The sequence below is a fragment of the Chiloscyllium plagiosum genome, chromosome 20, assembly GCF_004010195.1.
Source record: "Chiloscyllium plagiosum isolate BGI_BamShark_2017 chromosome 20, ASM401019v2, whole genome shotgun sequence".
In the NCBI taxonomy this organism is placed as follows: Eukaryota; Metazoa; Chordata; class Chondrichthyes; order Orectolobiformes; family Hemiscylliidae; genus Chiloscyllium; species Chiloscyllium plagiosum.
In genome coordinates this window covers 51,646,695-51,669,583 of record NC_057729.1, presented here as the reverse complement: position 1 = coordinate 51,669,583, position 22,889 = coordinate 51,646,695, and the positions used below count along the sequence as shown (strand labels likewise).

At 42.7% G+C, this 22,889-nt stretch overlaps 1 protein-coding gene across 3 annotated transcripts in view; it reads left to right on the top strand.

Annotated features, from left to right (window-relative positions):
• The window catches only part of LOC122560276 (deoxynucleoside triphosphate triphosphohydrolase SAMHD1-like), a 75,140-nt gene that overhangs the window by 1,322 nt on the left and 50,929 nt on the right, over positions 1-22,889 (top strand). For all 3 annotated transcript variants that reach the window (XM_043710814.1, XM_043710813.1, XM_043710812.1), the window contains exons 2-6: positions 8,414-8,474; positions 9,794-9,845; positions 11,298-11,458; positions 16,584-16,699; positions 18,742-18,815. In XM_043710814.1, coding sequence (XP_043566749.1) covers positions 8,414-8,474; positions 9,794-9,845; positions 11,298-11,458; positions 16,584-16,699; positions 18,742-18,815 — 464 coding nt within the window. The remainder of the gene's footprint in view (positions 1-8,413; positions 8,475-9,793; positions 9,846-11,297; positions 11,459-16,583; positions 16,700-18,741; positions 18,816-22,889) is intronic.

The following is a 22,889-nucleotide window of genomic DNA, read 5'->3' as shown; positions in this document are numbered from 1 at the left end:
CTTTAGATATGTCCACAGAACAGCTGACCAAAAGGTCACAATACAGCTGAGTGTCACTGTGTAAGGAGCAGTTCCTCCAATCAATGATATTTGCTTCAATACAACATTTAGCACCACAGCAATCCCAGTTCTGTGTCTATAAAAATCTGTGAGGTTGTTGAGCAACTATGGTTACCAAATGAGGTAAGAAACAGTCTCAAGCTAATTTGCCATGTTTGGATAAGAATATTAAACTCACAAAATAATTGTTTTGGCCTCACATGGAGTACTATAAACCTTTCTGGTTCCTTTATAGTGGAAAAGACAGAGCTGCTGGACAAGTGCAAACAGTTGAGGATCATCCTGGAACTGAAGAGCTATATCTGTCAGGAAGTGTTGACCAATCTGGCGTTCATTTTCTTGTAGAGATAGAGGGGTGACCTGATCAGGTTATGGTTTAAGGTTACGAAGAAGATATGTAGAAGACAGACCAAAGGAGACCAGAACTAAATTCATAAATATAAAATCATTACTAATAAGGAATTCAAAAGAAACCTTTTGCCCAGAAATTAGTGAAAATATCGAATTTACTATTTTGAAGCAGTGGTATATTTGAGGAAAAGCTACGTACCTACATGAGGGAGATAGGAATAGAAGGAAATATTGACTGGTTTTAGAAGAAGTAGAAGATGTTCGTACAGAGCATAAATGCAAGCATGGATCTGCTGGCCCAAATGTCCTTTTGGGAAGGAAATCTGCCATCTTTACCTAGTCTGGCTTACATTTGACTCTCTAGACCCACAGCGATGTGGGTTGACTGTCAACTGCCCTCTGGGCAATTAGGGATGGGCAATAAATGCCAGCCTAGCCAGTGACACCCTCATCCCATGATGGAATAAAAAAAGGATTGTTTCTGTGTTGTGAACACTCCATAACCATTGAACTCAAGGGCAAGGAAAAATAGAAACCCAGTAGGTTTGGGAGAACGATGAGGTGAGATGAAGGAAATACTGAAATATTTTTTAAAAGTAGCTTGAAAAAGACCTACAAAATTGGTAGCAATGCTTATCATCAATATCTGAAGCAAAAGATGAGTTGAAGGGAATGCAGAGACATCATGGTAACGGCACTATAGTCACACTCATCTCATTACAGAGAGATAGTTGAGTGTTTATCATGAGGGCCACTACATCTCAGAAAAGGGTCAAAGTTGAGAAGACAAGGCCTTCACAGTGACCTCAGCTGGTGTAGGAATTAAATCCACACTGTTAGCATTGCTCTGCATCACAGACCAGCTGTCCAGCTGACTGAGCTAACTCATTAAAGACAATTTAAAATTAGGTCATAATTATCACAAAGGGATTGACAGACTTGTTAAGTGAGTAAAAATAGAAAATATTGGAAATATTGAGCCCAACTGACAACATTTATGAAGAGAGAAAAACAGAATTCAAAGTTTGAAGACTTGAAACATTTCTCACTCCACAGATGCTTCCTGACCTGCATTAATTCCACTTGGGAATACTTGCAGAATTTTTTATTTTTGTTTTGCTCTTTTCAGTATTTTGTTTTTGCCATTTTTGCCTACTTTTAAAAACATTTTGCAGTGGAGAATAACAGTGTAACAGGACATAACAAGAAGTCAAGGAAAGAATTTAATGAGCCGCTTATTTTGAAAAACAAGGAAATGGAAAGTAGCCAAATCACCAAGACCTGATGTAATCGTGTCAGAATATGAACATAAATAATTGAAAAGTTATAGATGCCATAGATGTAATTTTACCAAAAACATGACATCATAAGATTGACTAATTCAAAGATATTTTAATAGCTCTAGATCCAACAAAATTGGTCCTTTTTCAACTGTTTCTCTGAAATGCAGAATCTTAAATGCTGTGTGATCTTAGTCTGCTAGTCTATTCACACGGTTCAGGATTGTAGTTTTCAGACAACCAAGCAGAACAGCAAGCTGAGTACCAGGAGAGGTGCCAAGCGGGTGGCTGGTGGCGTTGCAAGCAGAACAGCGCAGAATTAATAATGCAGAACCAGTGGTTGTGGTTTCCCTGGCTGCTCAAAAAAGTTTAATAAGGTCCCACACAGAGATTAGCATGCATGATCGAAACATGGGATCAGGAGTAGTGGACTGACATGGATAGAGGTCTGGTTGGCGGACAGGAGACAAACGGGTCATTTTCCAAGTGACAGCCAGTTGGTCACCACAGGGTTCAGTGTTTGGACTGCAACTATTCACAAAATAAATGGCTTAGATGAGGGAAATAAAAGGAATACCTCCACGCTTTCAGACACACAAAAGTCAGTTGGAGGGTGAACTGTGAGGAGGAAGCAGAGATACTTCAGTGTGATTTGGACCATGCGAGTGAGTAGATAAATGTGGGGTTATCCATTTTGGTAGAGAAAATCAGGGAAGCACATTATTATCTAAATAGTGATAGCCTAGGAAAAGGGACGTTACAACAAGTTGTGATTATCCTTGCATGCGGAGAAGAAGGCAAATGGTATGTGGCCCTTCATAGAGAGAGGTTTCTTAATTTACTTGTGGGACTTTGGCATCATTGGCTGGCAATATCTATTATTTGTCCCTTGTTCCATTGAGAAATTGGTGGTGAGCTTTAGGCTTTTCCAGTGCCTAGGTGAATGCCATTTTGTCCGTCCAGTTTCATTTCTCTATTGAGAGTTTGTAGTGATTGATACAACTGAGTGGCTTGCTAGTCCATTTCAGAGGAGTCATTTGTAGGCCAGACCAGGTAAGATTGATGTATTTACTTCCTTGAAGGACATTGGGAAACAAGATGGTTTTTCTTTTCCCCCACAATCAATTGTGGATTCATAGTCATCATTGAATTATTTATTGAATTCAAATACCACCTCAGCCAAGGTGGAATTCAAACTTGGTTCACTGGAACATTTGTTTCTGGATTACTAGATCTAGCAATAATATCACTGGGCCATTGCCTTGCTTTAACAGCAGGAATGTCTGCTGTCATTGTACAGGGCCTTAGTGAGGTGACACCTAGAGTGTTATGTGCAGCTGTGGTGTCCTTATCCGAGGAAGGATATTCTGGCGATGGAGGAGTGCAACAAAAGTGTACTAGACTAATTCCTGGGATGGCATGACTGATGTAAGGAGAGAGACTGAATCAGTTAGGACTACATTTACTGGAGTTTAGAAGTAAAGTGGGATATTGCATAGTATCCTGTAATATTCTAACAGAATTAGACAGAGTAAATGCAGGAAGAATGGCCCTGATGACTGGGCAGTCCAGATCCAGGGGCCACAGTCTATTGATACAGAGTAGGCCATTTAAATCTGAGATGAGAAGTTTCGTCACCCATACAGTGGCAAGTTTTGGAATTCTCTACAACAGAAAGTGGTTGAAGCCAAAACATTGAATCCTTTTAAGAAGAAAATACTGCAGTTCTTTGAGCTAATGGGATCAATGGAGAAAGTGGGATCAGGATACTGAGGTAGATGATCAGCTGGGATCATATGGAACAGTGTCGTGAGTGTGGTGCTGGAACAGTACAGCAGGTCAGACAGCATCTGAGGAGCAGGAGAATCGATGTTTCGGGCATAAGACCTTCATCAGGAATTTGGGGTGGTGGTGGGGGTGAAGAGGAAGCCGGCTGAGAGTGAAATGGGATGGAGGGGATTTGAGGGGTTTCCTTCCCACTTATCTGCTTCACCCTCCTCTCTGACCTGTCACCTTTTCCCCCACTTCCATCCACCTATCGCACTCTCAGCTACATTCCTTCCAGCCCCAGCCCCTCCCATTTATCTCTCCACCCCCGAGGCTCACAAGCCTCATTCCTGATGAAGGGCTTATGCCCGAAACATTGATTCTCCTGCTCCTCTTCACACTAAATCTTTTTCAGTACCACACTCTCAACTCTGATCTCCAGCATCTGCAGTCCTCACTTTCTACTCATATGGAATGGTGAATGGTTGAACGATTGCCTCCTGTTTGTATTTTGTATGCTTCTGTGTTTTTCACTTTTGAAATAAAGTAATATGTTTTCTGAGCATGTTGATTGTTACTAATTAAAAATCTGTGTATCTCAGCGTTGAAGTTACTCGATGACTTCACCTCAAAAGCCCTCAAATTCCAGTAAAGAATTCCACAGATTTACTACATTGTGCGAGAAAAAATTCATCCACAGGCCCAACCTACTCAACCTTTCGTCATAAGACAGTCTCTTAACACCAGGGATTGACCTCATGAACCTTCTCTTGATTGGTTCCAATCCTACTATATCTTTTCTTGGATAAGGGAATTAGAACTTTTGAGGATTTCAGATGTGATGTAATTAGTATCTTGCATAGTTTTAGTGAGTCCTCCCTATTTTTATACCTCACTCCCTTGGAAATAAAGGCCAACACTCTGTTTGGCTTTCCCTATTAGCTGCTGAACTTGTATGCTGGATTTTTAAAATTTACCCACAAGGACTCTGAAATTCCATTGTGCGGTAGTGTTTTGCTAACCTTCTCCAATTGAATAATATTCCGATCCTGTATTCTTCCTGCCAAAGTGCATAATCTGACATTTTCCCATGTTGTGTTCCATCTGTCACCTGTTCAATCCATCTATATCCCTTTCCGCACTCTTTCTGTCATAACCATTTAAAAATTTTTCTACCCAACTATCTTCTCTTTTTTCCAAATTGTGCTCTCACCTCCTTGGAATTTCCAAATTTCTCCAAACTCATCTCTGTTCATAAATCTCCAGTTTGATATTGTCTCACTCAGTATATTTTTTATTTATCAATACTGATGGCTATAACCACTCTGAGAAGCCTGGATGTTCTTTAATGAAATTCTGATATAATTTGCCCTTAATATCATGGTTAGTTCTTGTCAGAGAAATTTGCCCAATAGGTTAGAGATCACAAAACACAGCTCGAAATGAAGTTGACAGTTTATTGCAAACGATATCGCTGGAAGAGAAACTGACTCGGCTGACAAGAACTGACAGTCTGTAATGGTAGATCAGAATTTCTCTTCCCAGAGCTGAGGATGAGAGCAGTTTTATAATAATGCTGCACAATAAGGCTGATTAAGAAATGGAGAAGCTACAATGTATCTGGAAATGGAGTAATCTAGTTACAAGGATATTAATTGGAAAACAGTTATCAAATGAATGTCCTGTTCCTTCACACAATGCAACATCCTGACAGTATCGATGGTTCCATTCCTCTTCACAGGTAGGTATTAATGTCTCCTCTGAAGTGATGAGGTGCTTCCATTGTCTTGTTCTGGGAGCATGTCCTTGCTGGTGCCTCTCTGTCTGACCTGCTCTTTGTGTGGCTTTGGTATTGCTGGGTTATGAAACTGCGCTTGGGGCTTTGAGATATTTGTGGTGCTCGGTCATTGTTAGCGAGCTTGAAGTGTATTCCCTTGTCTGTGTGGACTGTCTGATTTGGCTTATGAGCCTGCTTGGGAATTCTGGGTGTCTTTTTGGTACAGTTTGGCCAATTTTGCTTTGTGAGCCTATTGTGGGTTGGCAGTATAGCAAATCTTTTCCCACAATCCCCCCTTTTTTTGTTTTGCTTAGGGGAGGGATGAGAAGGGGGCAATGGAGCCGGAGCCAGTGGGTTTGTCGGGTGGGAGGGACTCCGCATCAGACATGGAGCTCTCAGTGTCCAAGTCAGGCCCAGCAGAGACTATCCCAGAGGTAGGGATGTTCTCCCAGTGGATCCGTGCCAACTGAGTGGTGAGAGGGGTGGAGGGTAACAGGATTGCACATAGGTGTGAGCAGCACAGTCAGATGGCCATGGCTAGTGCTATAAGGCAGGCATTGATAGCAATGAGGGCTATCAGTCCTTGTAGTAGGGCTGTGCCCCATGACCCCAGCCAGGAGGCTGCCCAGTCCCATTGGAAGTTCTGATCTTGCAGGACAGAAGCTGCCTGTTGGATATGTTGGGCCAGGTCTGTGATATTTTCACTGGGGTCAGGAATGTAAGTGCAGCAGTCAGCACCAATAAGGGCGCATGTGCCCTCTTTTGCAGCGAGCAGGTAGTCCAGGGCCATCCTGTTCTGCAGAGCCACAGTACAGATGGTAACAGTCTCCGCATTCAGCTGGGTGAGTGCGCCTGTTGTGGAGTTTGCCACCTCCTCCAGTGTTGCGGCGAGTTTGTGGGCTTCCACCTGTAACCGCAGGGTTGCAGAGTGGGGTGCCATCAGGTAGAGAGCTGCTTCAATGGCAGCGAGGGCTCGTCTGCTGCCAGTCATGGACTTTGGGAAGGGAGGGGACTGGGAGTGATAGATGAATGGTACGGTGTACCCGACATAGCAGCTCCCAGTCCAGGATAACGGCAACCATGGTTAGGCTTTCCGGCCACAGATAAAATAGGTGCCGTTGTAGGTCCGGAGATGGTGGGTCTGGGTCCCTGTCCAGATGGTGAGGAAGGTGGTGTTCTGGCTGGTCCTGTTGAGGACATGTAGGTTTAAAATGCTGCCATCTGCAGCAGATCAGCGTGCTGCAGGAGTTAGGAGGAGGGAGTCAGTGCGCCTGCTCCAGCCAGCCTCCCATCCGGATGGCTGTGTGCGTTTCAAATAGATGGATCCCACAGGTGGCCCGTGTGTGTCAGTGTCAGCAATGGCCAGGGCTAGGGGCTCATGGGAGAGGTTGTAGGCTGGGTAAAACCACCCTTTAAATTTGTCCAGGTGGTAACCTGCTGACCTCCAGCGGGCTGGGCTGTTGTCCCCGTAGTTGGGCATGGCCAGTGTGGTAACTTCAGGGGACCTGTCTGGGTCTAGCTACCACTCCGCCATGGCAGAGATATTTAATGGGATTGAGGCTAAGGGTATGCCCCCGTCAGAGTGGATAGGGACCCTCGTGCAGGTCCAGTAGCGGGTCTGATTAAATCTCTGGGCATACCCATGGGTCATTTTGAGGAAGTCACGGTGAGGAAGTTATGAAATGTGCTGCCCCTTGTGACTGTTTACCAGCAAGCCACAGTGTGATGGCCAGACAGATCAGGCTGAGGGTGCTGATGGTGATGGCTGCCATGAGCAGTTGGATCCATCCGCAGTGGTCAGAATGGTGTCTTCCTCTGTGTGGTCCCTGGTCATTGGTTGTGGAGCCCTCTTGCAGCAGGTGGCATGTGTCCATTCGGGCCGTCCTTCCAGTTTCACAGCAGTCCGGGTCGTCGTCAGGATCAGGTACAGGCCTTTCCACCTAGGGGAGAGAGAATTTTTTTCTAGTGATTTTATCATGACATAGTACCCGGGTCAGAATGGATGAATAGGCACTGATTGGGGTGTGGGCCTCATGGCCTTGACCTGGCCATGTGTAGCACTAATGCTTCTGGACATACTCTAGCAGGCCTCTTGACTCAGAAGAAGGGTTGTGTCTGTGGAGAGTTTCGGGGGTCTGGTCGCAGTGGGCATAGGCCACCCCATAAGTACTTCAAAAGGGGTGAACCCAGTTGTACGGTTTGCCTTCGCATGTATGGTATAGAGGGCAAGTGGCAAGGCATCTGGCCAGGTCAGTCCTGTTTCCTGGGTGTGTCAGTGTGGTCTTCAGGATGCCATTCATTTGCTCAACCATGCCTGATGATTGGGGTTGGTAGGGGATGTGGTGTCACCATAGTATCCCTATATCCTCGCTAATGCCAGTCATAATCCTAGCCGTGAAGTGAGTCCCCCTGTCCGTCTCTATGCTACTGGGAACTCCACATCTGGGGATGACATCCTTTAGGAGGCATGTACCAAAAAACACCCAAGCAGGCTCACAAGCCAAATCAGACAGTCCACACAGACAAGGGAATACACTTCAAGCTCGCTAACAATGACCGAGCACCACAAATATCTCAAAGCCTCAAGCACAGTTCATAACCCAGCAATACCAAAGCCACACAAAGAGCAGATCAGACAGAGAGGCACCAGCAAGGACATGATCCCAGAACAAGACAATAGAAGTACCTCACCACTTCAGAGGAGGCATTAACACCTATCTGTGAAGAGGAGTGGAACTATCGATACTGTCAGGATGTTGCATTGTGTGAAGGAACAGGACATTCATTTGATAACTGTTTTCCAATTAACATCCTTGTAACTAGATTACTCCATTTCCAGATATATTGTAGTTTCCCCATTTCTTAATCAGCCTTATTGCGCAGCATTATTATAAAACTGGCTTCATCCTCAGCTCTGGGAAGAGAAATTCTGATCTACCATTACAGACTGTCAGTTCTTGTCAGCCGAGTCAGTTTCTCTCCCAGCGGTATCGCTTGCAATAAACTGTCAATTTCACTTCGAGCTGTGTTTTGTGATCTCCAACCTATTGGGCAAATTTCTCCGACAGTTCTTGTCAACTTAATACAGCCAATAACAATTAGTAAGGACTACTAAGTGAGTAAAAATGAGTTCCACTGAATATTGGTCATGTTTCTCTTTCCTGTCATCATTCTCTAGAAGACAATCGATTCGGCAGCCCTCAGGATGATTCTGCAGATGATTTAGAAGTTCAAGAAGGGTAAGTACAGCTAGATTAAGTAATGGTGAGTACTCCGTGGGAGTCAAAGGCATGGTGTGATCATCATTATGTGAAGATTATTGTTTCTATCCAGTGAGTAGCAGGACGTTTCTCCAGAATCACAGGCAATGGGCAGTAGGTTGGAAGTCATCATTATGTTTGTGCTCACCTGCACATTTGGAAGTAAGTTCACAATTCAGCATATATCAAAGGTCATCCTTGCTCCAACAAGGGGTGATATACATTTGGTTGAGTCAGGGCTGGACTCAATGATGAAGAAATCAACGGGATTTCATCTTTTTGTAAATAATAGGTTAGTGGATTATATTAGCAGTGCTAGACAGCATGGGTTAATCTGCTTGGTCAGTGGGAATTAGGGCCAGGGATATACAACACTTGTGGTCTTATAGCTACCCATCTCCAAGCAGAAGATGTATGGGAAGCATTTAAGGTGGAAACCATGGAGACCAAAGATGAGAGGGGCTTTTGTCATTTGCAGCTCCTCTCTCAAACTTGATAAACCAGAATCAGACTTGAAAAAACCTGAACACTGAGTGTTGCTCAGAGAGAGGAGTTTACTCGTGTTATTTTGATGTTATGGACCAGATCAAAAACACTCAAAATATATTCAGTAGATAGTCTCGACCTTAAAAGTTCTTCCTGAAAGGTAAATGTAAAGTATTGTGTTCCAGATGCAATTGATTGGTCAAAGTACTTAACATTAAGCAAAGTACACTGTATTCATACTCTATAGTAAAAATACAACAAATGAAAGAAGAATTTGGAATAATTGAACAGAAAAATAGAACTACTAAACAGTAACTGTAAAATATAATACTATCCTATAAACACACTCTTGACAAAGGCAATGTTAGTAAAGCAGATTGTCTCACGTGCAACTCCAGCAACAGGAAGACAACCCCTGGTTTTTAGCTGTAATTGGGAGAGGAAAAACAGCTTCCACGTTCAGCTTTAAGGATCTAACAGCTGCTACTGAAAACTAAAACTAAAATTAAAACTCCTGGTTCTATGGGAGCTTTCCACACCCTTTCAGGCTGCTTCTATTGTTCCAACTTGAAAATAACCCAAGGCCTCACAAACTGTTTACCCTAGCGGCTCTGAGTAGACTCTCAGAACGTCTCTCTCAACCTTTCTTCACAAAACAAAACATCAAGAGAAAATACACTCTTAAAGCCATGGTATTGTCACAGTTGCTACTGGGGATATTGTGGGATGCACCTTCTCAATGATCAGATTCTTCCCTTATCAGCAAAGAGATGACATTTACATTTTCTGTTTCATTTACTTATCCTTTCCAGAATTCATGGAAAACAATCATCATGTACTGGTGACATAAATCGTGCTCCGAAGGTAGGAGAACATATCTGAAGAGGAAATAGATAGTTTAAAGTTATCAATTGTCCATCCTTCTGTCTGGCTTACAACAATCTTGAGGATTTGGAGTCAATTGTTATTCTGTAAAATCAATACATGGAAAAGGAGGTTGGAATGAATTAAAAGATATTTGGACTGAATCATTTTGCTACTGTACTTTGTTGCAGAGAAGAAGTTACCAATAATTTTATGATGTACATTTGCAAATTGTCTGATCTATGTGATCTGATACACAAGTCAGGTTAAAGTTAAATCCAGTACTGGGGTTAATTTTCACAGTGATCAAAGTGAAGAACAGGGAAGGCAGGTTAGACTCGCACAGAAGCTCTTGCACTGTGTGTACTTCTGCAGCTCATGTTTCCATGTTACAAATAGACCAGTGGGGCATTGCTGAAGATGGGAAAGAGATTTACAAGGACAATACCTAGGTCTGTGAGGTTATACTTCTAGAAAGACTGAAGGATCCGTGGTGCTTTTCTGCGGAAGAAAGAAGCTGAAAATGTGTCGCTGGAAAAGCGCAGCAGGTCAGGCAGCATCCAAGGAGCAGGAGAATCGACGTTTCAGGCATGAGCCCTTCTTCAGGCTTATGCCCGAAATGTCGATTCTCCTGCTCCTTGGATGCTGCCTGACCTGCTGCGCTTTTCCAGCAACACATTTTCAGCTCTGATCTCCAGCATCTGCAGTCCTCACTTTTTCCCTGCAGAAGAGAGAAGCCTGGATCTCTGATAGGGATCTTTAAAAATATGAAGAGGTTCAGCAGAAAAATGTTTCGATTTGTGGGAATTCAGAAATGAAGGATGATAAATAAAATACTAAATATACCAGCTCAGTGGCTCAGTGGTTAGCACTGCTGCCCCCCCATCGCCAGGCACCCGGGTTTGATTCCAGCCTCCGGCGATTGCATGGAGTTTGCACATTCTCTCCATGTCTGCATGGGTTTCCTCCTACAAGGTGTGCAGGTTAGGTAAACTGGCCATGCTAAATTGCCCATAGTGTTCACGGATGTGTAGGTTAGATGCATTAGTCAGGGGTAAATATAAGATAATACGGGAATGGGTCTGGATGGGTTGCTCATCGAGGGTCGGTGTTGGGCCGAAGGGCCTGTTTCCACACTGTAGGGGATTCTATGATTCTAAAATATTCAAGAGAAACATTGTTACTCAGAGTGGTGAGGAAAGCTGGAACTTCCAATCACATGGCATCATTAAGGCAAATAGCTTAGATGTATTGAAGAAATGAGAATATTATGAAGAAAAGATTAGGCTGTTCCGATAGGATGCGATATGTAAAGCATTGACATCCAGATATGACCTGGGGGCTAGTTTTTGTCTAATAAACTGAAGGTAGCTCAATATGAGATGTAATACACATGTCGTGTTTAAAGCTCTGTCATGTAATGTAATGAGTCATCTTTCCATTTTTCTGTAGATTTTCAATGACCCAATCCACGGACACATTGAGATGCATCCACTCCTCGTCCGGATCATTGACACTCCACAGATGCAGCGGCTCCGGTTCATCAAGCAGCTTGGCGGGGCATACTTTGTGTTTCCGGGGGCCTCCCACAACAGATTTGAGCACTCCATCGGGTAAGGATCCGGGATAGAATTCCGAATATGGCAGCAGATTTACGTTATTTCTCCTTTATTATTTATTTTCCCAATAATTCTTTCTCCACAGTTGTTAGTGAGCCATCAATTCCTTGTTCTTAGAGCAAAGAGCTAACCAGGTGATTGCGGTTACAGTAAGTCCTCGTATAAAGTTGCCTCAATTTATGTTGATTCACTTTAAAGTCTAAGTAATTGGGATCTGTTATCGTGCTGAAAGTTGCAAGATTTGATTAGTGCCACTCGCCACTGGAGCCATTTTGAAGTGTCTTCCCCTGCTGTCTACCTCTCCAACTTGAGGCTGCTCTCTATATTGAGGCAAAAGTGAGGACTGCAGATGCTGGAAACCAGAGTCTAGATTACAGTGGTGCTGGAAAAGCACAGCAGGTAAAGCAGCATCCAAGGAGCAGGAAAATCGACATTTCAGGCAAAAGCCATTCATCAGGAATAGAGACAGGGAACCTCCAGGGTGGAGTGATAAAATCTCAGCTCTCTATATCTAACCTTTCAATATGTGGCCATTCCTGGTGCCCAAGACTCTGCATCAAACCATAAGAGTGGAGCCCAAAGTGTTGCTGCCTGAGGTCTGCTTGAGAAAACCTTTACTCACCAGACCCAGGTGGCCTGCTTGAACCATAACCTGTTTCTGGGCCATCTCAGAGCTGCTGCCTGACGGTATCGTTTTGACAGCCACAAGAGCCCATGGTGCACCATCTTGCCGGCTGCCTCTGCCTTCAGGTAAATTTTGGGGCCTGTGATAAATGGACAGCAATAATCATGAGTGCTTTTGATTTCAATTAGCTCCACTTCTCCTGAGCACTGCATGCAGGAGAACAGCATTCATGAAGAAGAACATTTCTGAAGTTTCAGACAAAATTTAGCAAACCTTAGGGTATTGTATAAGACCATCAGAAATAAAATTTAATCCAGGGATGAGATATATCACAAATGAAAAGGGCAGAAAGAATAGAAAGTTTGGGTAAGGACGTAAGTCCTAATGGAAAATGGTAATTTTACACCACAGCAACTAACCTGTTATGATGCATTCCTCAAGGTTAATTGACACTGATTACACGCCTACAGAATCTGAACAAGTTGCAACTGTACAGGACATTGGTTCAGTCACTTTTGGAATATTGCATGCAATTCTGGTCTCCTTCTATCAGAGGGATGTTGTGAAACTTGAAAGGGTTCAGAAAAGATTTTCAAGGATGTTGCCAGGGTTGGAGGATTTGAGCTTTAGGGAGAGGCTGAACAGGCTGGGGCTGTTTTCTTTGGAACATCGGAGGCTGAGGGGTGACCTTATAGAGGTTTGTAAAATCATGAGGGGCATTGATAAGGTAAATATACAAGGTCTTTTCACTGAGGTGGGAGAGTCCAGAACTAGAGGACATAGGTTTAAGGTGAGAGGGGAAAGATATAAAAGAGACCTAAGGGGCAACTTTTACATGCAGAGGGTGGTACGTGTATGGAATGAGCTGCCAGAGGAAATGGTGGAGGCTGGTACAATTGCAACATTTAAAAGGCATCTGGTTGGGTATATGAATGGGAAGGGTTTGGAGGGTGCTGGCAGGTGGGACTAGATTGGTTTGGGATATCTGATCGGCATGGACAAGTTGGATCGAAGGGTCTGTTTCTGTGCAGTACATCTCTACGACTCTATAAGTTAAAGGAGATAATGAGGCACCAGGCACTTGACATATGCCTTGAAAATAGAACAATACAGAACAGTCCAGGCCCTTTGACCCTCGATGTTATGCCGGCCTTTTATCCTACTCTAAGATCAAACTAACCTACATACCCTTCGTTGTACTATCATCCATGTGCCTACCCAACAGTCACTTAATTGCCACTAATGTATCTGACTCTACTACCACCGCTGGCAGTGCGTTTCACTCATCCACCACTTTCAGTGTAAATACATTAATTAAATACAGTTTCCCTTTCACGGAGCCATGTTGGCTGTGCCAACTTCTAATTATCCTTCAAAGCCCTTTCACGATGACAGATATAACTCCAACGATGCTGTTTCCTGCTTTCTGCCTCCCTCCTTTATTCACTAAAGGTTAAATCTATTTATTTACACCATTCGCTAGGACCCTTCCATAATCTAAGGAACTTTGGAAGATTATAACAATGCACCTACTATCTGTGCCAGACTGTAGGATGCAGGCCTTCTGGTGTAAAGAACTTGACAGCTTTTGGGTTCAGTAGTATGCTAGCAACTTTTCCCTAGTGATTGTTTTACGTCATTCCACCCCACCCTCATCTCAGTTATTTTGGAAAACATTCTATCAGAAAAACACAGTCACGAGACAAACATTTGAAGATTCATGTGTTATTAATTCTCTACTCTCATGAGCTTTAGTTACTCTTATCTGAGTCAAGATTTGGCGATTACTAGATTACTTACAGTGTGGAAACAGGCCCTTCAGCCCAACAAGTCCACACCGACCAGCCGAAGCGCACCCACCCAGACCCATTCCCCTACATTTACCCCTGCACCTAACACTACGGGCAATTTAGCATGGCCAATTCGCCTAACCTGCACATTTTTGGACTGTGGGAGGAAACCAGAGCACCCAGAGGAAACCCACACAAACACGGGGAGAATCTGCAATCTCCACACAGACAGTGGCCTGAGGCGGGAATTGAACCCGGGTCTCTGGCACTGTGAGGCAGCAGTGCTAACCACCGTGCCGCCCAACAAAGATGCCGGTGTTGGACTGGGGTGTACAAAGTTAAAAATCACACAACACCAGGTTATAGTCCAACAGTTTAATTGGAAGCACACTAGCTTTCAGAGCGATGCTCCTTCATCAGGTGGTAGTCACCTGATGAAGGAGCGACGCTCCGAAAGCTAGTATGCTTCCAATTAAACCTGTTGGACTATAACCTGGTGTTGTGTGATTTTTAACTTTATCTGAGTCAAATTCTTGAATAAAGTCACACCCTCTGTTTCTATGTTACTAACCAGCTTTTACTCACATTTTGCTTTGATTAGATTAGATTAGATTCTGCCTCTTTATTATCTTTTTAAACTTTGACCAATATTTTGACCTACAACTCAACTTTACAGAATTGTACAGTGTTTCTTTCAGTTTAATACTGCCCCTAACTTCCTTACTTTGGCAGCAGGTCATATTACAAACCCACCAGGAGGCAATACACATCCCAACCAAGGCAGAATAGGTAATTTGAGCTGTGCATATATCTTAAATAATAATCAGGAGTTGAAGAATTCCAGAACAGTGACAGTGGGTAACTTTGAGTGTTACTGTTTTAGATATTGTGGGAACTTTGACAATAAACAATGGAAAAGGGTCCATTCCCAGTGACTTTCAGCATGGATCATGTCAATTCACATGTATTGAAGGGTGATATAACCTGCACACAGAGTGAGCAGGTTATGATTAGTCAGTGTCTAAAGCTGAATTGATCATGACCTGCGTTTTGGATTTCACTGGCACTGCTAACAAGTTTCCTGAAAATCTGTTCACCTATACAAGGATCATCTACCATTAGCACTGTTTAAAGGTACCTGAAGTACTTTTGGCTTTCATTTGCAACACTACTAGTGAAGATGCGGCATTGTTGGAGAAGGTCTTTTAATCAGGAAGAAGTGATGGGAGGAGTGATATTGTCCTGAAAGATCTCTGAGCAGGAAATCTACTCCCAGTCACGGGGCCAAGGCAGCAGCTCCTGGACTGCAGCATCGTGGAGAGGTGGGCAAGGCAACAGAGAGGAGAAGCTAGTTGCAGAGGGGGAAGGAGGACTTTCAATAGGAGACCTTACCCACTCCTTGCCCCTCCACCTCAGGAGCAGTGGTTGCAATGGCATCACTTCTCTGAGACGTTGGTGACTAAGATGTGCCACTATCTCAAACTGGATGGACCTGCTACCCTAGAGCAGGGCAAGAGAAGCAGACCCAGTGGCCATCAAAATCTCCATGGCTGTCAACTTCTCCCTGATGTTTCTGGTATCAAAACATTTCTCAGTTTAATGTGCAGCTCTATATCTGGAAGGTGACTAAGGTATTGTGGTCACTGCCTCCACCCTAAGAAGACTGTGAGATTCTCAGTAATGCAGAGAACCGTTGAATGTAAGCATATGATTCTGCAAATGCTGTATCACAAAGTGGAGCTCTAACGATACCACAGAGGGATTCTTTAACTTTGAAATGATTTCTGACATGCCAAATATGTGGAATGCTTAATTAGAAATGAAAATTCTTCTTTCTGAAATTTCAGAAATGCTTGGATACCATTTTGTGATTTTGTTTCTATAATACAATAATAGTAAATCTAGGCCTACACTTAATGTCTTAAAAAAATCATAACCCCTTTCTGTTTAGATGTACTGTTTCACATGCAGTCTGCTTTTCAAGATGACTCTATCGTAGCTAGTATTACATTCATTGTACTTTATTTGTTAAAGAAAGACTTGCATTCATAGATAATTTAATCCACCTGTTCAGAGATGTTATTACACACCTCTGAAGCTGGTGGGACTTGAACCCAGGCTTAGGGATAGGGACACTATTGCTGCACCACAAAAGCTCATCTTTCTCCACCTCAAGATATTCCAATTTGCTTTCCACTTCAAAAATACTTATGACTTCAGTCACAGCCCACTTACACATAACCTCTCTCAAATAGAACTGGAGCAATCTGTGTTTTATGATGGTTGATGGTTAAGTATTGCCCAGGAAACTGGGAGACCTCCTAACTCTTTGAAATACTGCTATAAAACCTGTTATATCTGGCAGATAGGTCCTTGACTGAATATGATGGCACCTCTGACAGGAGAGTGCTGCACTAAAATGCCAGCCAAGGTCTTTGCCCTTTGGTCTCTGAATTGAGATTTAAACACACAACTTCTGACTCCATAGCGAAAGTGTTGCCAATCAAATTACAGAGGAGTAATTAAAACATGCATATTGCTAATTAATTTCCTTAATTGCTCGTGTGCAAATTATTGTGTGCAGGAAATTGAAACAGCTGATTTACATAGGAAAATCAATTGGTATTTACTGATTAGAAACTCTGACAGTTAATGTTTAAAGAACTGTGTAACTTTGTTCAATTGCTCTTTTCTCATCCTTCAGTGTGGCATACCTGGCAGGCCAGTTGATTAAAGCTCTCGCTGAGCGACAACCAGATCTTGATATAAGCCAGCGAGACATTCTGTGTGTGACGGTAGCTGGACTCTGCCATGATCTGGGTGGGTAAACAAATCTGTAGGAGCTGGTAGAACAGAATCCTATTTTTGTTAACAAGTTATTTTGATTCTTTGCTTAAAATCATAAGCCAAATTGATTAAAATTCTGTTTATCCCAGCCTTCAATATACTTAAGAGCCTCAACAGCTCTCTCCAGTAAAGAATATTACAGAATCATAATGCTTCAAGAGAAGAAATTCCTCCTCACCTCTGTCTTAAATGTGTGGCTCCATATTCTGAGAATATGTCCTCTGGTCCTAGATTCTCCCACAGGGAGAAACAATCTTTCTGTATCTACAGAGACCCCTTGTAAAATCCCTAAGAGTCCTGTATGTTCAATAAGATTGCCTGACATTTTTGTAAACTCCAATCAGCAAAGGCTTAACCTACTCAGCTTCTGCTCATAAGACAGTTCTTTCAGCTGTGGTCCAACTAGATTCTTGACTAGTGGTGCTAGAAGAGCACAGCAGTTCAGGCAGGTCCAACTAGAGCCTAGTATAGTTTTAGCAAGGCATCCCTAGTTTTAACTCAATTTCCTTTGAAATAAAGGCCACCATTCAATTTGCATTGCCTATCCCCTGTTGAGCTCGGATGCTAATTCATGCAAATCCTGTGTTCCAAAGCCTTCTCCAGTTATCCCTCATTTAAATAATATTAACTCCTGTATTCTTCCTGTCATAGTCATAACTTCACATTTCACTACACTATATTCCATCAAGTTTTTGCCCACTCGCTTAATCTTTCTAGATGCCTCTGCAGAATCTCTATACCATCTTCTTCACTTGCCTTCCCAGCTATTTTTGGGTCATCCAAAAACTTGGCTATAGTACATTCACTTTTCTCATCCAAGTCATAAATATATAAAATAAATAACTGTGGTCCCTGCACTAGTTAAAGGTTGCCACCCTGAAAATACCCCCTTATCCCAACTGGCTTCTATTCGGTAGCCAATCCTCGACTCACATTAACATACTACCTCAAATATAATGGGTTCTTATCTTTTTATGTAGCCTAATGTGTGCTAGTTTATCAAACAACCTCTAAAAATCCAAAAATATTACGTCACTGCTTCCCTTTCATCTATCCTGTTTGTTACCTCCTCAAAGAATTCTAATAAATTTGTCAGACAAGATTTCCCCTTCATGAAACAATGCTGACTCTGTTAAATCACATTATGTATTGCTAAATGCGCTGCTGTTACATCCTTTATAGTAGGTTCTAACATATTCCCAATGACAGACATTAAGATAACTGGCTTATAGCTACTTTTTCTTGTCTCCTTTTTTTAAGTAAATCCTCTAAGACTTGTCCAGAATCGAAGGATTCTTGGAAGATTACTATTTGTGTATCCACTATCTCCGTAGCAACTTCCTTTAATATCATAGGATGTATCTCATCTGGTCCAGGGGACTTATCATCCTTTTTAGAATCCCTACAGTGTGGAAACAGGCCCTTCAGCTCAGCACATCCACACCAACCCCCCGAAGAGTAACACACCTAGACCCATTCCCCTATTACTCCACATTTCCCCCATCTAATGCACCTAACCTACACATCCCTGAACACTGTGGGCAATTTAGCATGGCCAATCCACCTAACCTGCACATCTATGACCCCCATTACTTTCCCTTGTATTTTTTTTCTAGTGATAGTTATTGTGCTTATTGCCTCTTCTCCTTTCACTCCTTGGTTGTTGATACTGGAATGCTATTTGAATTGAGAAGCAACTTTTATGAACATTCTGCTTGGTTGTTAACAAAAAACACAATTTATGCTGCACTTCACAACAGTAGCTGCTGTTCCTCCTCACAGCAGTAATTCCTTTGTTGCTCTATTCACCTGTGTCTCTAAAACAAACACTTCCTTTACGGAGTTACCGTGCCAAGGCATGAATTTTCAATGGGTTTCTATTTTGTTTCCTTTCCTATGTGACAGATTACATAGACCTGTAGGATGTCTCTCTTTAAAGTTAGATGAGTCACCACAAGTAAACTACACCTGTTGATGTGTACAGTAGGTATAACACATCGTCTTTGTTTCCCCAGGTCATGGCCCATTTTCACATCTGTTTGATCGAAAATTTATCCCTAAAGCTCGAGGAAATGATTTTGGCTGGAAGGTAATAACTGCAGTGTCTGAGAAATGCTGAGTGATACTAGAAACAATGAAGTCAACTGGAAGTTATTATCAAATTAACAGGAGACTACCTTCAAGCATGTATCTGTGAGAACTAAATTACCTAACCCTAACAGAAACAGAGGAACCGGAGTAGGTATTCAGCATGTGGTACAGTGGCTCAGTGGTTAGCACTGCTACCGCACAGCACCAGGGTTCCAGGTTCGATTCCAGCCTCGGGTGACTGTCTGTGTGACGTTTGCACATTCTCCCCGTGTCTGCGTGGGTATCCTCTGGGTGCTCCAGTTTCCTCCCACATCCAAAAATGTGCAGATCAGGTGAATTGGCCGGGCTAAATTGCCCATAGTGTTAGGTGCATTAGTCAGAGGGAAATATGTCTGGCTGGGTTACTCTTCGGCGGGTCGGTGTGGACTGGTTGGACCGAAGCGCCTGTTCCCACACTGTAGAGAATCCAATCTAATCTAATGTAGAGCTTGCTCTACCATTCAACTATATCATGGCTGATCATTCACTTTCCCGTATGATTTCCTTAGCCTTAGTCTCCATAAATCCATTCACTTCCACCATGGACTTACACAGCTCCTTACAGCAGAAAATTCAAAAGATTTAGCATGTCCTGAGTAAAGAAATTCCTCTTCATTTCAGTCTTAAATTGCTTATGTCATATCCTGTAATTATGACTGGTTTAAAACTCACCGGCTTGTGTAACATCTACGTCTACCCTGTCAAATTCTGAAAGAAGTTTGTCAGCTTCAATGATGTGACCCCAAACTCTTTGAAAGTTTAAGGAATATGGACTCAGTCCTCAATCTCTCCAACTAAAATGGTCCCACCTTCCCAGGGATTACTCTGGTGAACCTCCAGTGCACACCTTTATGGCAAGTAAGCCCTCCATTAAGAATGAGACCAAAATTGTACATTTTACACTACGTGAGGTGTCCTCAAGGCTCTATACAACTGCAGCAAGACGTCTTTACTTCTGTATTCAAACCACCTTGAAAGAAGGCCAAGTTACCAGTTGCTTTTCTAATTACTTCCACCTTTCTGATTTTTCTACCAAAGTGAATAACTTAACACATTATTTTCCATCTGCCATGTTTTAGTCTATTTACTTAGCCTGTTCAAGTCCTCTCAATGCCTCCTTGCATCTACTTCGCAACTTAAGTTCCTGCCAAGTTGGGCGCATCACCAAAATATGGAACATTACAGTTAAACCCATATCTGAACCACTAACATAGATTGTGAGCAACTGTGGGCCTAGCAGTAATCACTCTAGTACTTCACTAGCAGCAGCCTGTCATCCTGAGAATGATCTGTTTATTGACGTTCTGTGCATTTATCTGTTAACCAGTTCTCAATTCATGTGAGTATAATTTCCCAATCCCATGCCCTTTATTTTGTTCACTAAGTCCTGCATGGAATCTTACCAAAAGCATTCTGAACATCTAAATACACCACACTGGTTGTTGTCCTTTATCAATGCAGCAAACGATAGCCTCAAAACAACTCCGAACAATTTTACCAAACAAGATTTCCATTTCATTAATGGGTGTGCACTCTACAATTGTTTTCTAAGGGTCTAGTGAGCAAAGCCATTATAATAGATTCCAATATTTTCCCTATTGATGTCAATTTGATAGTTTGTGATTCATCATTCTCCCTATACCTCCTTTCTTAAATTCTCATCAAATATTGGCTGTCTTTCAATCAACCAAGACTTTTTTAGAATCTATAGAATTTTGAACGATAACCATCAATGAGTCAATGCATCCATCACTTGTCTAACCTCCTCCTTCAACGCTTTGGGCTGACGCTCATCTGGACCAGAGAATTTGTCAAGCTTCACTTTGGTTAACTTTTCAAGTACTACTTTTTTACTATTACTCATCATTCATAATTTCACAAAACCCTTTGTCAGCTGATGTTTCTGGGAGATTTTTGCATCTTCTTCTGTGAAGGTAGACGCAAAGCGATTATTTAATTTCTCCACCATTTCCTTGTTCTCTGTTATACATTGTCCTGCCCCAACTGCAACAGGCCTACATTTGTCCTAGGTGATTATTTTCCTTTTTACATATTCAAAAAAGCTTTTACACTTTGATGTTTGTGGCTAGTTTGCATTTATATATTCTCTTTTCTCTTTCCTAATGAGTTTCTTGGACCTCCTTTCCTCTGTTTTTTAATTGTTTCCAATCCTTAGGCTTACCACTTTTTTGGAATTCTGGCATCCTTATAAGCTACTGATCTAATGCAGTATTAAATTCTTTCATTCATCATGGTTGATTTGACCTTTCCTTTCTGATTGAGGTTGTGCCTCAGAGAAATGTTCACCTATTATGTGGGCGGCACGGTGGCGCAGTGGTTAGCACTGCTGCCTCACAGCACCAGAGACCCGGGTTCAATTCCTGCCTCATGGCGACTGACTGTGTGGAGTTTGCACATTCTCCCCGTGTCTGCGTGGGTTTCCTCCGGGTGCTCCGGTTTCCTCCCACAGTCCAAAGTTGTGCAGGTCAGGTGAATTGGCCATGCTAAATTGTCCGTAGTGTTAGGTAAGGGGTAGATGTAGGGGTATGGGTGGATTGCGCTTCGGGGGGTCGGTGTGGACTTGTTGGGCCGAAGGGCCTGTTTCCACACTGTAAGTAATCTACTCTAATTACATAGGAACCTCGATTATCTGAATATCAATTATTCGAATTTTGGATTATTCGAAGAAGATCTCAAGGTCCCGATAGAAACATTACATCAAAGAGGTGTTACCAACGAGTCTTTTGTTTACAGTGATTAAAAGTGAATTCGGCTTATTGAAATGCTGCCGAGAGCAGTCCTGGACATCGATGGGAGCCCAGGCACCATCTCCAAATGACTGATCTCCCGTGCCCCCACTCTCTCTCTCTCTCCCCCCACACTTTCCCTGGAGTTCTACACAGGGATTCCCCCCTTCCCCAGATACTCTCTCCAACATTGTCCTGTACAGGGCAGAGTGGGAACTTGTCAAAACGTTGCAGTAAAAAGTGTGTTTGACTGCGGTTGTGTGTGCTATTTTGAGACTTGCCCAGCTCCCCACCTCCCCCCCCACCACCCCCACCCCAAAGGTAGCAGCAATCTTGCTGTTGGTTTCCAGGCCAGGTACTGTCTCCATTCTGTTACTTTATTTTGTTCTGGATTCCCATTGGAGAGAAGAGATAAGAGGCATTTGGCTGCTTCATTCCATCCACTGGCTGGAAATGTGGAGAGTTGAAAGCACACAGCAGGGACTAGATGCCGCAGTGTGCTGCTGCCTAGTCTACTGAACAGGGAGCGGACTTAGCAAGTGCTCACTCTGCCAATCCCATTGAAGTGAAGCAGCAGCAGGGAGAGACATCAGCAATGTGTGTCTGCTCAGAAATACATCCTGATACAGAGAAAGGGAGCAAGGCAGGAAGAGCAAGGAAAACGGAATCTTCAGAAGACTCCGAGTCCCAAAGGAGAGGCATTGAATCAGTTATCCAAATAATCAATTATCCAGGTAAAATACTGCCCGCCCATCTCATTCGGATAATCGAGGTTCCTCTGTATAGACTATGTAGTATTTATTTAAATACAAGCCATTATCTGTGTACCATTAAATTCTTGAGTGCATTTTCTCAAAGGCTGCACTACAGCAAGGTTAATAAATAGGCCTTTCTCATCTTACAGCTCTTAATCCTCAAAATTGCCTGAGCCTTAGATGACTCTTGATGTCCTGCTCCAGAAATCTGACTTGTAAGCACTCCAGAAATTCATCGTCCACGACATTCATGCTAATCAACTCACTCTGTGTGCAAATTGAAATTGCTCATTATTAATGTATTGCCTTTATTACATACACCCCTTACTGTCCTGATCTATATCTTGCCTAACAATGCCACTATAGTTTGATCACCTAGGAACAACTCCCGTAGTCTGCTGCCTCTTGTTGTTCCTTAGTTCCATCGTGACAATAAAACCTGAATCTAAATGTAAATTGAGACTAACTCTACATCTTAAACCTTCACTCCAAGATCGTCTGTTACTAATGTACTGATTCTGTCCCTTTTAT